Source organism: Lynx canadensis, chromosome D4 (assembly GCF_007474595.2).
Source record: "Lynx canadensis isolate LIC74 chromosome D4, mLynCan4.pri.v2, whole genome shotgun sequence".
In the NCBI taxonomy this organism is placed as follows: Eukaryota; Metazoa; Chordata; class Mammalia; order Carnivora; family Felidae; genus Lynx; species Lynx canadensis.
Genome location: NC_044315.2, coordinates 5,238,598 through 5,250,882, shown reverse-complemented (window position 1 = coordinate 5,250,882; position 12,285 = coordinate 5,238,598). Strand labels below are relative to the sequence as shown.

General features: G+C 43.7%; 1 protein-coding gene across 1 annotated transcript in view; it reads right to left on the bottom strand.

Moving 5' to 3' along the window:
• The window catches only part of LOC115499820 (contactin-associated protein-like 3), a 196,462-nt gene that overhangs the window by 5,302 nt on the left and 178,875 nt on the right, over window positions 1–12,285 (bottom strand). Inside the window, exons 22-23 of the mRNA XM_030294015.1 lie at window positions 1,135–1,365; window positions 845–916 (exon numbers count right to left, since the gene is read on the bottom strand). Coding sequence (XP_030149875.1) covers window positions 845–916; window positions 1,135–1,365 — 303 coding nt within the window. The remainder of the gene's footprint in view (window positions 1–844; window positions 917–1,134; window positions 1,366–12,285) is intronic.

The window sequence follows — 12,285 nt, the reverse complement described above, 5'->3', positions numbered from 1 at the left end:
ATGGGCTCTGTGCTGACGGCTTGGAGCCTGGAGCCTGCTTCGGACTCTGTGCCCCCCACTCTCTCTAGCCCTCCCCCGCTTGCACTCTGTGCCCCTCTCTCTTTCTCTCTCAAAAACAAACTTTAAAAAAATTTTTTCGAAGAAAAATCTTTATCTTGTCTACCTTTATGTTTAGGAAAATGACAATTTGCCTAGTTTAGGTGTTTTTCCCAATGTATGTTTTACTTTTAATATTATTTAAAAAAATTGTTTTAAGGTTTGTTTTTGAGAGAGAGAGAGAGAGAGAGAGAGAGACACAAAGTGCAAGCAGGGAAGGGGCTGAGGGAGGGGGAGACACAGAATCCAAAGCAGGTTCCAGGCTGTGAGCTGTTAGCACGGAGCCCGACGTGGGACTCGAACTCTCGCACTGTGAGATGATGACCTGAGCCAAAGTCTGACGCTTAACTGACTGGGCCAACTCAGGCGCCCCTACTTTTCATAGTATTTTTTTAAATGTTTTGGGCTAATGGACTGAGAGGCCCGTGGCTATTTTGAATCGGGAGAAGTAAAGGTGAATGCGTCTTAAGCATACATATCCTGAGAAATATCAGTGGCTATTTTCAAATGAAAAACCTTATTATTCTGCAGCCTGGCAACTATGTAAAAAGCGTCTCCGTGGAGCCACCGGGGCCTTGAACTAACAGCCTCCAGACGCTGCCTTCGGGGCGGTCACACAGGGACCATCGGCCAGTGTCCTGCGTCCCGCATCGACCCGGAACAACAGCGCGGATCCCCACAGACGCTTTTTGGATCCGGCCAACGGTGACAACAACGCCAGGGCCCGGGTCATTCACAGCCCTGTTACCTCCGATGACGGCGGAGTCCCTCCCGTCAGCAGTAACTAAGGGCTGTCCCCCGTCCGTTGGTCCAGAACCACCTACGGTAGAAAAAGGGAGAATGACAGAGGCGAGAGGGAAGGGGGCCTTCGGAGACGCGCGCGAGCGTCACGCGGGCAGAAGAGCGGGCCACCGTGTGCCGGAAACGCGCACGAACCCCACGCCCGAGCGGGGCCGGCCCAGCCCGGCCCGCCGCGGGCTCCGGAAAGTTCTGGGGAGGGACGGGGCGGGGGACCGCGGGCGGAGGGGGGCAACGCACCTGCGCCACCTGCCAGCGGGCGGGTGGCCTCCCGCGCCGGGGCTCCGGGCCCCGCCCCCTCCGCGCAGCGGGCCGCGGCGGCCACGTGGCCGCGCACCGTGACCGGGGCGGGGCCCCCGGGGCGCAGCGCGGCCTTGAGCGGAGCGGCGGGGCCGAAGCGCACCGCCGAGAGGCAGCCGGTGAAGCCGCGCGCGCCGGCCCGCAGCGTGTCCGGGTCCGCGCCGGGGGGCTCTGCGGGCAAAGAAGCGGGGCACGCGTTAGGGCGCGGCCGCAGCACCCTCCCCCCGGGTCCCCTGTCCTTCCCTGCTTAGGAAGAGGCAGCCAGAGCCAGTGCCCGCGGCCCTGGCACCCGCGGCCTTGGTGAACGACGCCCCGGTGCAACTCTGCGTGTGGGCACGCCGCGCCCCTCCCCCCCGGATGCAGCCACGCGTTCCAAACGAATTAAAAATCCTCTGCGGCGGCATTTTCCAAATGATCATCACAGTGCTTTGAAACAGGATTTGTGGCCCAGAATCGAGGCGGTCACAGTGATAGTCTCCGGAGCTTGGGGACGGCGGTGCTCTGGGGGAGTCCTTACCGCAGCTCTGATCTCCCCACGTGCACTTAGGTCTGGCTCACTGTTGACAGAGGTCCCCCGCTAACCGCAGGCGCCACGGGGGGGGGACCCCACACCCCACTGCCGCTCCCCCCTTTCCAGTGATGGCCTCTGACCCCTTTCCATAAGTTGAGGCTTGCCTCTCCCGGCCCTCACCCCACTCTGACGGAGATTGGTTGGCGGGGGACTGACTCAGGAGACCTCATCAATTCCTTCGCTTCGACGATGGTCAGGCCCTCAGTGCTCTCGCTCAATGGCCACCAAACCTGACCGGCGGCAATGAAGGGTAGACTCCAAATGTGTCAATGCAGTGAGTCGGGGGGGGGGGGCATCCGTGTACCCCACAGGGGAAGCCACCTCAACTTAGTAAGGACGTGTGGCCTCTGCTGTCACACTGCCTCCCTGCTTCAGTCAACGAGCTGGCTGACTTCCTAACAACCATGAACAACTACCAAGAATTTATGCGCTGGCTTCCGCAGGCTGGGCATTGCGTCAAGGGATCTGCAGAGGTTACCATGAGTGCCCTTACTCCTACTGAAAGTTAGTAACGGGGCACCTGGGTGCCTCAGTCGGTTGAGCGTCGGCTCAGGTCATGATCTCCAGGTTGGTGAGTTCGAGCCCCGAGTCACGCTCTGTGCTGACAGCTCAGAGCCTGGAGCCTGCTTCAGATTCTGTGTCTCCCTCTCTCTCTGCTCCTCTCACACTGTCTCCCTCTCACAGATAAATAAACATTAAAAAAAATTTTTTTTAATAAAAAAATAAAAACAAAGTTAGTAACACTAGACCTTAGTAAACAAAGGTCTCTCAAGCGGGGGGACCTGTATCCGAGCTGGTTATAGTAACCCCCTTTTCAATAGGGTATTATCCCTTTTATTATGTCAGTATCTTTTGGACATGTTCGTAATTATTCACATTAAGGGACTGGTAAATGGGAGTCATTATACTGCTCTTTCTCCTTTAACAGATGCACATGCCTTCCATAAAATATATGTATACATTCTAGAAGTGTTTTTTGGATTGGCATAATAGTCCGTCTTTAACTTCACCCTGAGAATCTCAGCTCTGATCCAGTCTATCTTGATGTTGCAAACCCTTACAGGACAATCTTTATTGCCATGGAGTTTGAGTATTTGAGGGGGTACTGCCCTTTTGTCTCCACTTCCTGATACTATAAGTAACTATAAATAGTTTTGATTGGATATGGATAATCTAATACATACATGCTAGGTGCTGTGAAAAATAAAGAACTATTATTTTCTTAGGGGGAAGAGGGTCCCCTGTGAGAAGGGGTCAGGCTGGAGAAATCTGTACACGCAAACCTTGTTAAAGTAACTCCTACCCCCATTTGTCCCCCCCCCCCCCCGTACATTTAATTACTCATGCACAACTACTATACCCTGTGTTCAATCTAACATATAAACACTATCTGCTTTTTGGGTCTTCATTTTCCTACGGAGGCACCATATACATTTAAAAATCTACATGCTTTTCTCTTGTTAATCTGCCTCGGGTCAATTTAATGCTGAGGTTTAGCTAGAAACCTTAAGAGGGGAGATGTAAAGTTTTGCCTCCCCTACAAACTCAGGAGGTGGATTTCTTCAATCTCGTTACACGTCTCGCCTTTTTTCCTATTAAACTTCATCTCACTATTTCAGTCTGTCCTTCCTGAAAGTCCAATCTTTTGTATCCTTGCTCCTTCGGCTTTGGAAAAGAGTCATATCTTTAAGAAAAATGATCTAAGTTTGGGAAACTTTGAATAAATTATTGGGAGCTACTTGGACTTATAAAATTCTGTTCAGTAATTTTAAAGTTGCACAAGTAAGTGCTGTGTAAAAGGCCTCTACAAGCAACTAAAATCAGGGACATGTTTACATTGTTACAATCACAAAAAAAAAAAAAAAAAAAAAAAAAGAATTTTCTGAAACATATCTTGGCCAGGCTGATTATATGAAGAAGCATCAAGGAGTGTTACATATGCTGAATTTCAGGTAGATTCTTACAGTGAAGTAAAATGAGCTGGGGACAACTCAATTAAATGATTATTTTATACTAAAAGAGTTCTTTAAAGATGCGATAACTTTTTTTTTTTTTTGCATTCAGGCAATATATATTTCTTGAAGAAAGGCATCTTCACTTGAATATACTTGAGAGAATGTCAAGAAGAAAAAAAATGGGAAAACACCATAATAGTAACATAGGACTTCTTCTGCAATGCTAAAATCCAAAACAAACAAAGAACCCCCTCCCCAAACCCCAAACAAACAAACAAACAAACAAACAAAAATACAGACCAAAAAAAGGTCTCGGCTGTTGAGCAAAAAGAGACTGGTCAAAGTCTGACACGAGCACTACCGGGCTAGGGTAGGAGAACAAATCAGGGGCTGACATTGACCTTAATTCTTTAGACTAATTCTGTGACATGTATGTTTTCAAAGGTAACTGACCTTCGTTTCTGCAGGCAGTCCTACTACTCAGGAAAGAAACATCAGTAGAACATTACAGTGCACTATATTTTCACGTTCTTCAAGACTGTGTACTTGATGTTTCTCCATGTATGTGCATTGTGGATATGGACACGTGTGGGTGGATTTATGTGCCCACATATTACGTATGCATGTTCAATGTCAATATACGTCAAAAGGTTTACTGCTCACTGTTCCCTATTGCCTTCAGAGTTTCCATCCTGAGGCCATGGTTGTGATTCACTTTTTGACTGGAATAATTCTCTAGTATTTTCCTCGGGTGGGATGCATGGTCAATATTTAATCTCAATCCTTCCTTGTTATCCAAAATATCTTTTTTTAACCTTGTCAAATACATTATATATCAGATGCTTAAGCTGCAGCTCATTCCTCAGCAGTGTAATGATATTCTGTCGAGTTTTGTTTTTTTTTTTATCCCACTGTTACAAATGAGAAGTTGGGTGCTGATGCCATGATCATCATTTTTTCATTGTAGTAACTTCTGTCTAGAAAGTTTGGAAGCTTTCTTCTCTGTGGTTTGGCAATTCAGAAATTTTCCCAGATGTATGTCTTTTCTCATCAGAATTGAGGAGTCCTTTCAATTTGCAACTCAGGTTTTCCTTCAACTCAGAGAATTGTTTTAAATGCACAATTATTGTCTTTGCTTCTAATTCTGTTTCTGGATCTCTAGTTTGTCGTGTTACATTTCCTCTTATTTTCCCTTCTAATTTCTCTCTCTTAAGCTTTTTTGCTCTGTGGTTTGAGATACTCCACCTCCAATATATTCCAGGTCACCGTTTATGCATAATCAGTGATGATCCTCTCCTTCAGATGACCCAGTGAAATCTCGAAGTTATATTTACTTTAACCCCCAGCGTCTGTGTCTGCATGTGTGACTTTTCTCAAATTTCCTTGAGCCCCAAGTTTCATCCTTGTTATTTTCTGGCTTCTTTAGCAGCTGTTTTGATGTGGGAATTCTATTTGTTGTTTTTAATCCTCCTCCTCATCTCCCTAAGGGGTGACGTTATTATTATTATTATTATTATTATTATTATTACTATTTTTACTTATTTATTTCTTGGTCTGCTAGTTTCAGAACTCCATGGTTGGGGACCTTACATGATGATATGGGGGTCCTGGCAATGTGGAGAGTGCACCTGTTCTGACAAGGAGGCCACGTTGTAGGAAGAAGTCTCTCTCCCTCACCCTCACCATGACAAAAGGAATGTGGCCCAACCAGCCAGCCCATCCTCCGCTCAGGGAGGGACACTGAGCATGAGCACAACCATGCTGAGCAGCGTTGAGCTTCCTTCCCTTTGGAGGTCCGGAGTTCTCTCCAAGCCAAGCTCTGCCCAGGATCTGCAGGCTTCGCACCCCCTCCCTGAGACTCTGCTCTGTTCCAGCCCACGGGGCAAATCCCCACCGCAGGTCCCTCATGCACACCTTCCTGCCCCTCCTGGCAACTGGGCTGGCCCTCCAGTCCCTCTGTTCAGGGCACAGACACAATGAATTGGGAGTGGAAGCAAGTGTTTACAGGTCCAAGCTGCCATTTTCCAGAACAAGGTCCACACAATATCAGCATCAGAATTAACAGAACTGTGTTCAGGAAGACAATGAGTGCAAATCTATCTTCCCTAGTAGCTGACCCCTGAAATGCCATAACTGAGGCCCTTCCTTCTGGCTCAAAAGTTTTCTTCCCTTTAAAATGTAAAGAAAAAAACACGAGGGAAACCTTAGGAGAATAGTTAGGCGGTATTAGAAATTCACACATCAGGGGCGGCTGGGCGGCTCATTGGTTAAGCAACCATCTGACTTCAGTTCAAGTCATGATCTCCTGGATTGTGGGTTCGAGCCCCAAGGCAAGGCTCTTTGCTAATAGCTCAGAACCTGGAGCCTGCTTTGGATTCTGTGTCTCCCTCTCTCTCTGCCCCTCCCCTGCTCACGCTCTGTCTCTGTCCTGTCTCTCTCTCTCAATAAATAAACATTAAAAAAACATTTTAAAAGAAATTTGCTTATCAGGGTGACTATGTTTGACCATCTCCGTGCGCTCGAGGACACAGGTATACTAACAGGAAGTAAGAGATCAAGCGCATACTAGGTCACGAGGGGATGGGAATGTGGTTTGAGTGTGGCCAGGAAGCAGAGTTAACGTTTAAGAAAAAGTGGGCCAAGAGATGAGGATAAAGTTCACTTCCTTTGTAATTTTGAGTAGAACCCTAAATCATTTTCAATAAAAACAGATTAAATCGTTTTTTTCCCCTCTTAAAAAACGTCCACGGTAGGAAAACTTAAAATTACAATCAAATTTACGATAATTCAGGACATAAACATTCTCAACTGTCTCAGATGGTGGGCAGTGTTGCCCCTAAGATACATTTACCAAGGCTGCGCATTCCAATATATGGGATGATTTCTGCTTTTGTGAGGAACAAGCATTTTAACAAAAGATCCGCAGGACGTCCTTCCGGCAGGAAACACCGGAGCAGTGGAAGGAGCATCCCCAGGGGCTCTCTCAGCAAGAAAAATCAGGAAACAAAGTGAGTGGTGGTTCGAGGAATCGCAGGAAACCAGGAAGTACATCCGAAAGTGTAAAAATGTGGATAGAATGAAATGGACACTGACTGTTTTAAACAACAGCAATAGTAACGTCTTGCGGAACAAAATAACATGTAAACATAAAATACGTGACAACAAGGGTGGGGGAGGAAATAAATGTTCTGAAGTTTTTATGTATTTTGACAAGTGTGACAGTTTAGTGTGTGATAAATCAAGGATGCACAATTTAATCCTAAGAGTAACAGATAATAATAAAAGGAGGCATAACTATAAAGTTGATACAGGAGATTAACAGCCCCAAAGACAACCCAGCTGCCCGTCAACATGAGAATAAACCAATTGAGAGATACTCACGCAATAAAGGGCGCAGCAAAGACAATGAATGAACTTTGTACGCGCCACAGCATGAATGAATGTTAGAAACACCTGATGAATGAAAGCCGTGCCCCTGAATCGACCTGCTGTTTATTTTGGACTTGATGAAACAGCAGAGTGAACTTTTTTTTTTTATTCTGAATAAACGACATAATTAGAAGATGATGACTAGACAGACTTTCCCAGTCTGTCTTTCCAACAATTCAGGGCTGGAGGGATGTGATTTTCAGAGTCAGAAAGAAGTGAATTAATTACACCTCCCTCCTCCCCAAAACACATGCAAGCCATGCACCAAGAATCCCAGCACTGGCAGCCAACGCCTGGGAAGAAATCCGGGGTCATTTGGGACCCCGGGCCCTTTGAACAACCATTGCCAGCAGGTATTTACTAGAAGAGCAGTCTCTAGTAAATAACGTCACCTCCACGTGTCATGACGTGAGCGGTCTCTGCCACTCGTCTACCTAACAAGGGGATACGGTCACAACTCCGCACGGTTGTTATCTTTGTCCTTAGTTCTCAGTCCTTTTCAAAAGTATGACTAGGCTTGTGCAGGAACCGCTGATGTGGCTTTGCTCCACCTCAGCAGTCTCGGGCGCTGGCCCCTACCAGTTCTCTACTCCCTACCTCCCATCACATCCTGTTCTCAAATAAACTCATTCACCCTTCAGAATAAACGTCCAGTTATGGCTCATCACTCCGACTCTCCCAGCTGCATGGAGAAAAGGCACTGGCAAAAGAGAGAAATCCCTAATAGATTTTTTTTCTTATTATTGAGATCCAGGTCACATACCATAAAATTCGTCATTTTCAAGTACACAATTCAGTAGGGTTTTGTGATTTACAAAGCTGTAACACCATTACCAGTATCCCCTTGCAAAATTTACCACTTTAACCTGAGTTATTTGTCTTTTTGTTCAGTTGGATGAGTCCTTTATATATTCTGTACAAAAGTTTCTTGTCAGATACATGACCGGCAAATATTTTTCATTTTGTGGATTGTCTTTTTACTTTCTTGGAAGTGTCACTTGAATTACCAAAGTTTTTAATTTTGATGAGGTCCACCTTATCTGTTTTTCTTGTGTTGCTCGTGCTCTTGAGAAACCATGACCTAATGCAAGGCTTTTGAGAAACCTTATCTAAGAAACCACTGCCTAACCCAAGGTCACAAAAATATACAACCATAGTTTGGTCTAAAAGTTTTATAATTATAGCCCCCACATTTAGACCTACCATCCCTTTTGAGTTAATTTTTGTAAATGGTGTGAGGTAGGGGTCCACACTGTTTTTTTAGCCTGTGGATATCCAGTTGGCTCAGTTCCATTTGTTTAAGAGACTATTCTCCCTCCATTGAATGGGCCTGGCATGAATGTCTAAGTCAACTAGTGATAAATCGATGTACTTCTTGACTCTCAAGCTACTTCACTGGCCAATGGGTTTGCCCTTATGCCAATACCACACAGCTTTGATTAGCATGGCTTTGTACCAAGTTTTAAAATCAAGAGTGAGACCTCCAACTTAATTCTTCTTTTCAAGACTGTTTTGGCTACTTGGAATCCTTTGCATTTCCATAGGCATTTTGGGACTTGTCAATTTCTACAAAAATTGCAACTTGTCAATTTCTACAAAAAGGCCATCCGGTTGAATCCGTAGGTCAATCTGGGGAGCACTGCCATCTTAGCAACAGTATGTCTTCCAATCCATGAACGTGGATGTCTTTCCGTTTACATACGTCTTCCATAATTCATTCCAACAAAGTTCCATAGTTTCCAGCATATGTGTCTTATACCTCTTTTGTTAAAGTTATCCCAAGGTATTTCATTCTTTTTGATGCTATTTTAAATGGAATTTACATTTCATTCTTCCTTTCATTTTCGTATTGTTCATTGCTACTATATAGAAATAAAATAAGTTTCTGTATATTGATCTTATATCCTTGCCCAAACTGTGTACTAGCTCCAATAGCTTTTCTCCTGGATTCCTTACAAGCCCACATTCTCTACAAATAGAGATAGTTTTACTTCTTTCTTTTTATTCTGGATACTTTTTACTTTTTTTTTTTTTCCTTGCGAAATAGCCCTCACTCCAACGAGTTCTATAGTCTTGAACAAAACCAGTGAGAGTGGACATCCCCATTTTGTTCCTGATCTTAGGGAAAGACTTCCATTATCTTACCATTAAGTATGATGTCATGTCAGCTGGAGGTTTTTGTGGATGCCTTTTTTCATGTGAGGAAGGTTTCTTCTATTCCTAGTTCGTTCAATGTCCTTTATTATGAAAGCAGCGTGGAGTTTTTGGGTTTTTTTTTTCCAAATGCTTTTTCTGTGTCTGCTGAGGTAACCATGTGGTTTTCGTCCTTTATTTTACTAACATGGCATATTACATTGATTAATTTTTATCTGCTGAACCAACCTTAAAATCCTAGCATAAATCTTACTTGATCATGGCATATTAATACTTTTTTATGTTACCGAATTAGATTCCCTAATATTTTGTTGAGGATCTTTGCACTTATATTCATACTCCTGAAATTTTATAAACGTTTTGTCTTTCTTTCTAAATGAGATAAATTCTTTGGCAAAGCATAGAAAAGGCATACGTGTCACATAAGTCACATAGAAGTCACATAATATCTAAACAGTAGTCTGTCCATGACGATGTCAGTAGGTAATTTCCACAAATTATTTATTACTCAATTCTCATATATGGAGCTCCATTTCAATTTATTTATTTATTTATTTTTTTAATATGAAATTTATTGACAAATTGGTTTCCATACAACACCCAGTGCTCATCCCAAAAGGTGCCCTCCTCAATACCCATCACCCACCCTCCCCTCCCTCCCACCCCCCATCAACCCTCAGTTTGTTCTCAGTTTTTAACAGTCTCTTATGCTTTGGCTCTCTCCCACTCTAACCTCTTTTTTTTTTTTTCCTTCCCCTCCCCCATGGGTTCCTGTTAAGTTTCTCAGGATCCACATAAGAGTGAAACCATATGGTATCTGTCTTTCTCTGTATGGCTTATTTCACTTAGCATTACACTCTCCAGTTCCATCCACGTTGCTACAAAAGGCCATATTTCATTTTTTCTCATTGCCACGTAGTATTCCATTGTGTATATATACCACAATTTCTTTATCCATTCATCAGTTGATGGACATTTAGGCTCTTTCCATAATTTGGCTATTGTTGAGAGTGCTGCTATGAACATTGGGGTACAAGTGCTCCTATGCATCAGTACTCCTGTATCCCTTGGATAAATTCCTAGCAGTGCTATTGCTGGGTCATAGGGTAGGTCTATTTTTAATTTTCTGAGGAACCTCCACACTGCTTTCCAGAGCGGCTGCACCAATTTGCATTCCCACCAACAGTGCAAGAGGGTTCCCGTTTCTCCACATCCTCTCCAGCATCTATAGTCTCCTGATTTGTTCATTTTGGCCACTCTGACTGGCGTGAGGTGATACCTGAGTGTGGTTTTGATTTGTATTTCCCTGATAAGGAGCGACGCTGAACATCTTTTCATGTGCCTGTTGGCCATCTGGATGTCTTCTTTAGAGAAGTGTCTATTCATGTTTTCTGCCCATTTCTTCACTGGGTTATTTGTTTTTCGGGTGTGGAGTTTGGTGAGCTCTTTATAGATTTTAGATACTAGCCCTTTGTCCGATATGTCATTTGCAAATATCTTTTCCCATTCTGTTGGTTGCCTTTTCGTTTTGTTGGTTGTTTCCTTTGCTGTGCAGAAGCTTTTTATCTTCATAAGGTCCCAGTAATTCACTTTTGCTTTTAATTCCCTTGCCTTTGGGGATGTGTCGAGTAAGAGATTGCTACGGCTGAGGTCAGAGAGGTCTTTTCCTGCTTTCTCCTCTAAGGTTCTGATGGTTTCCTGTCTCACATTTAGGTCCTTTATCCATTTTGAGTTTATTTTTGTAAATGGTGTGAGAAAGTGGTCTAGTTTCAACCTTCTGCATGTTGCTGTCCAGTTCTCCCAGCACCATTTGTTAAAGAGGCTGTCTTTTTTCCATTGGATGTTCTTTCCTGCTTTGTCAAAGATGAGTTGGCCATACGTTTGTGGGTCTAGTTCTGGGGTTTCTATTCTATTCCATTGGTCTGTGTGTCTGTTTTTGTGCCAATACCATGCTGTCTTGATGATGACAGCTTTGTAGTAGAGGCTAAAGTCTGGGATTGTGATGCCTCCTGCTTTGGTCTTCTTCTTCAAAATTCCTTTGGCTATTCGGGGCCTTTTGTGGTTCCATATGAATTTTAGGATTGCTTGTTCTAATTTCGAGAAGAATGCTGGTGCAATTTTGATTGGGATTGCATTGAATGTGTAGATAGCTTTGGGTAGTATTGACATTTTGACAATATTTATTTTTCCAATCCATGAGCAGGGAATGTCTTTCCATTTCTTTAAATCTTCTTCAATTACCTTCATAAGCTTTCTATAGTTTTCAGCATACAGATCCTTTACATCTTTGGTTAGATTTATTCCTAGGTATTTTATGCTTCTTGGTGCAATTGTGAATGGGATCATTTTCTTTATTTGTCTTTCTGTTGCTTCATTGTTAGTGTATAAGAATGCAGCTGATTTCTGTACATTGATTTTGTATCCTGCAACTTTGCTGAATTCATGTATCAGTTCTAGCAGACTTTTGGTGGAGTCTATCGGATTTTCCATGTATAATATCATGTCGTCTGCAAAAAGCGAAAGCTTGACTTCATCTTTGCCAATTTTGATGCCTTTGATTTCCTTTTGTTGTCTGACTGCTGATGCTAGAACTTCCAGCACTATGTTAAACAACAGCGGTGAGAGTGGGCATCCCTGTCGTGTTCCTGATCTCAGGGAAAAAGCTCTCAGTTTTTCCCCATTGAGGATGATGTTAGCTGTGGGCTTTTCATATATGGCTTTTATGATCTTTAAGTATGTTCCTTCTATCCCGACTTTCTCAAGGGTTTTTATTAAGAAAGGGTGCTGGATTTTGTCAAAGGCCTTTTCTGCATCGATTGACAGGATCATATGGTTCTTCTCTTTTTTTTTGTTAATGTGATGTATCACGTTGATTGATTTGCGAATGTTGAACCAGCCCTGCATCCCAGGAATGAATCCCACTTGATCATGGTGAATAATTCTTTTTATATGCTGTTGAATTCGATTTGCTAGTATCTTATT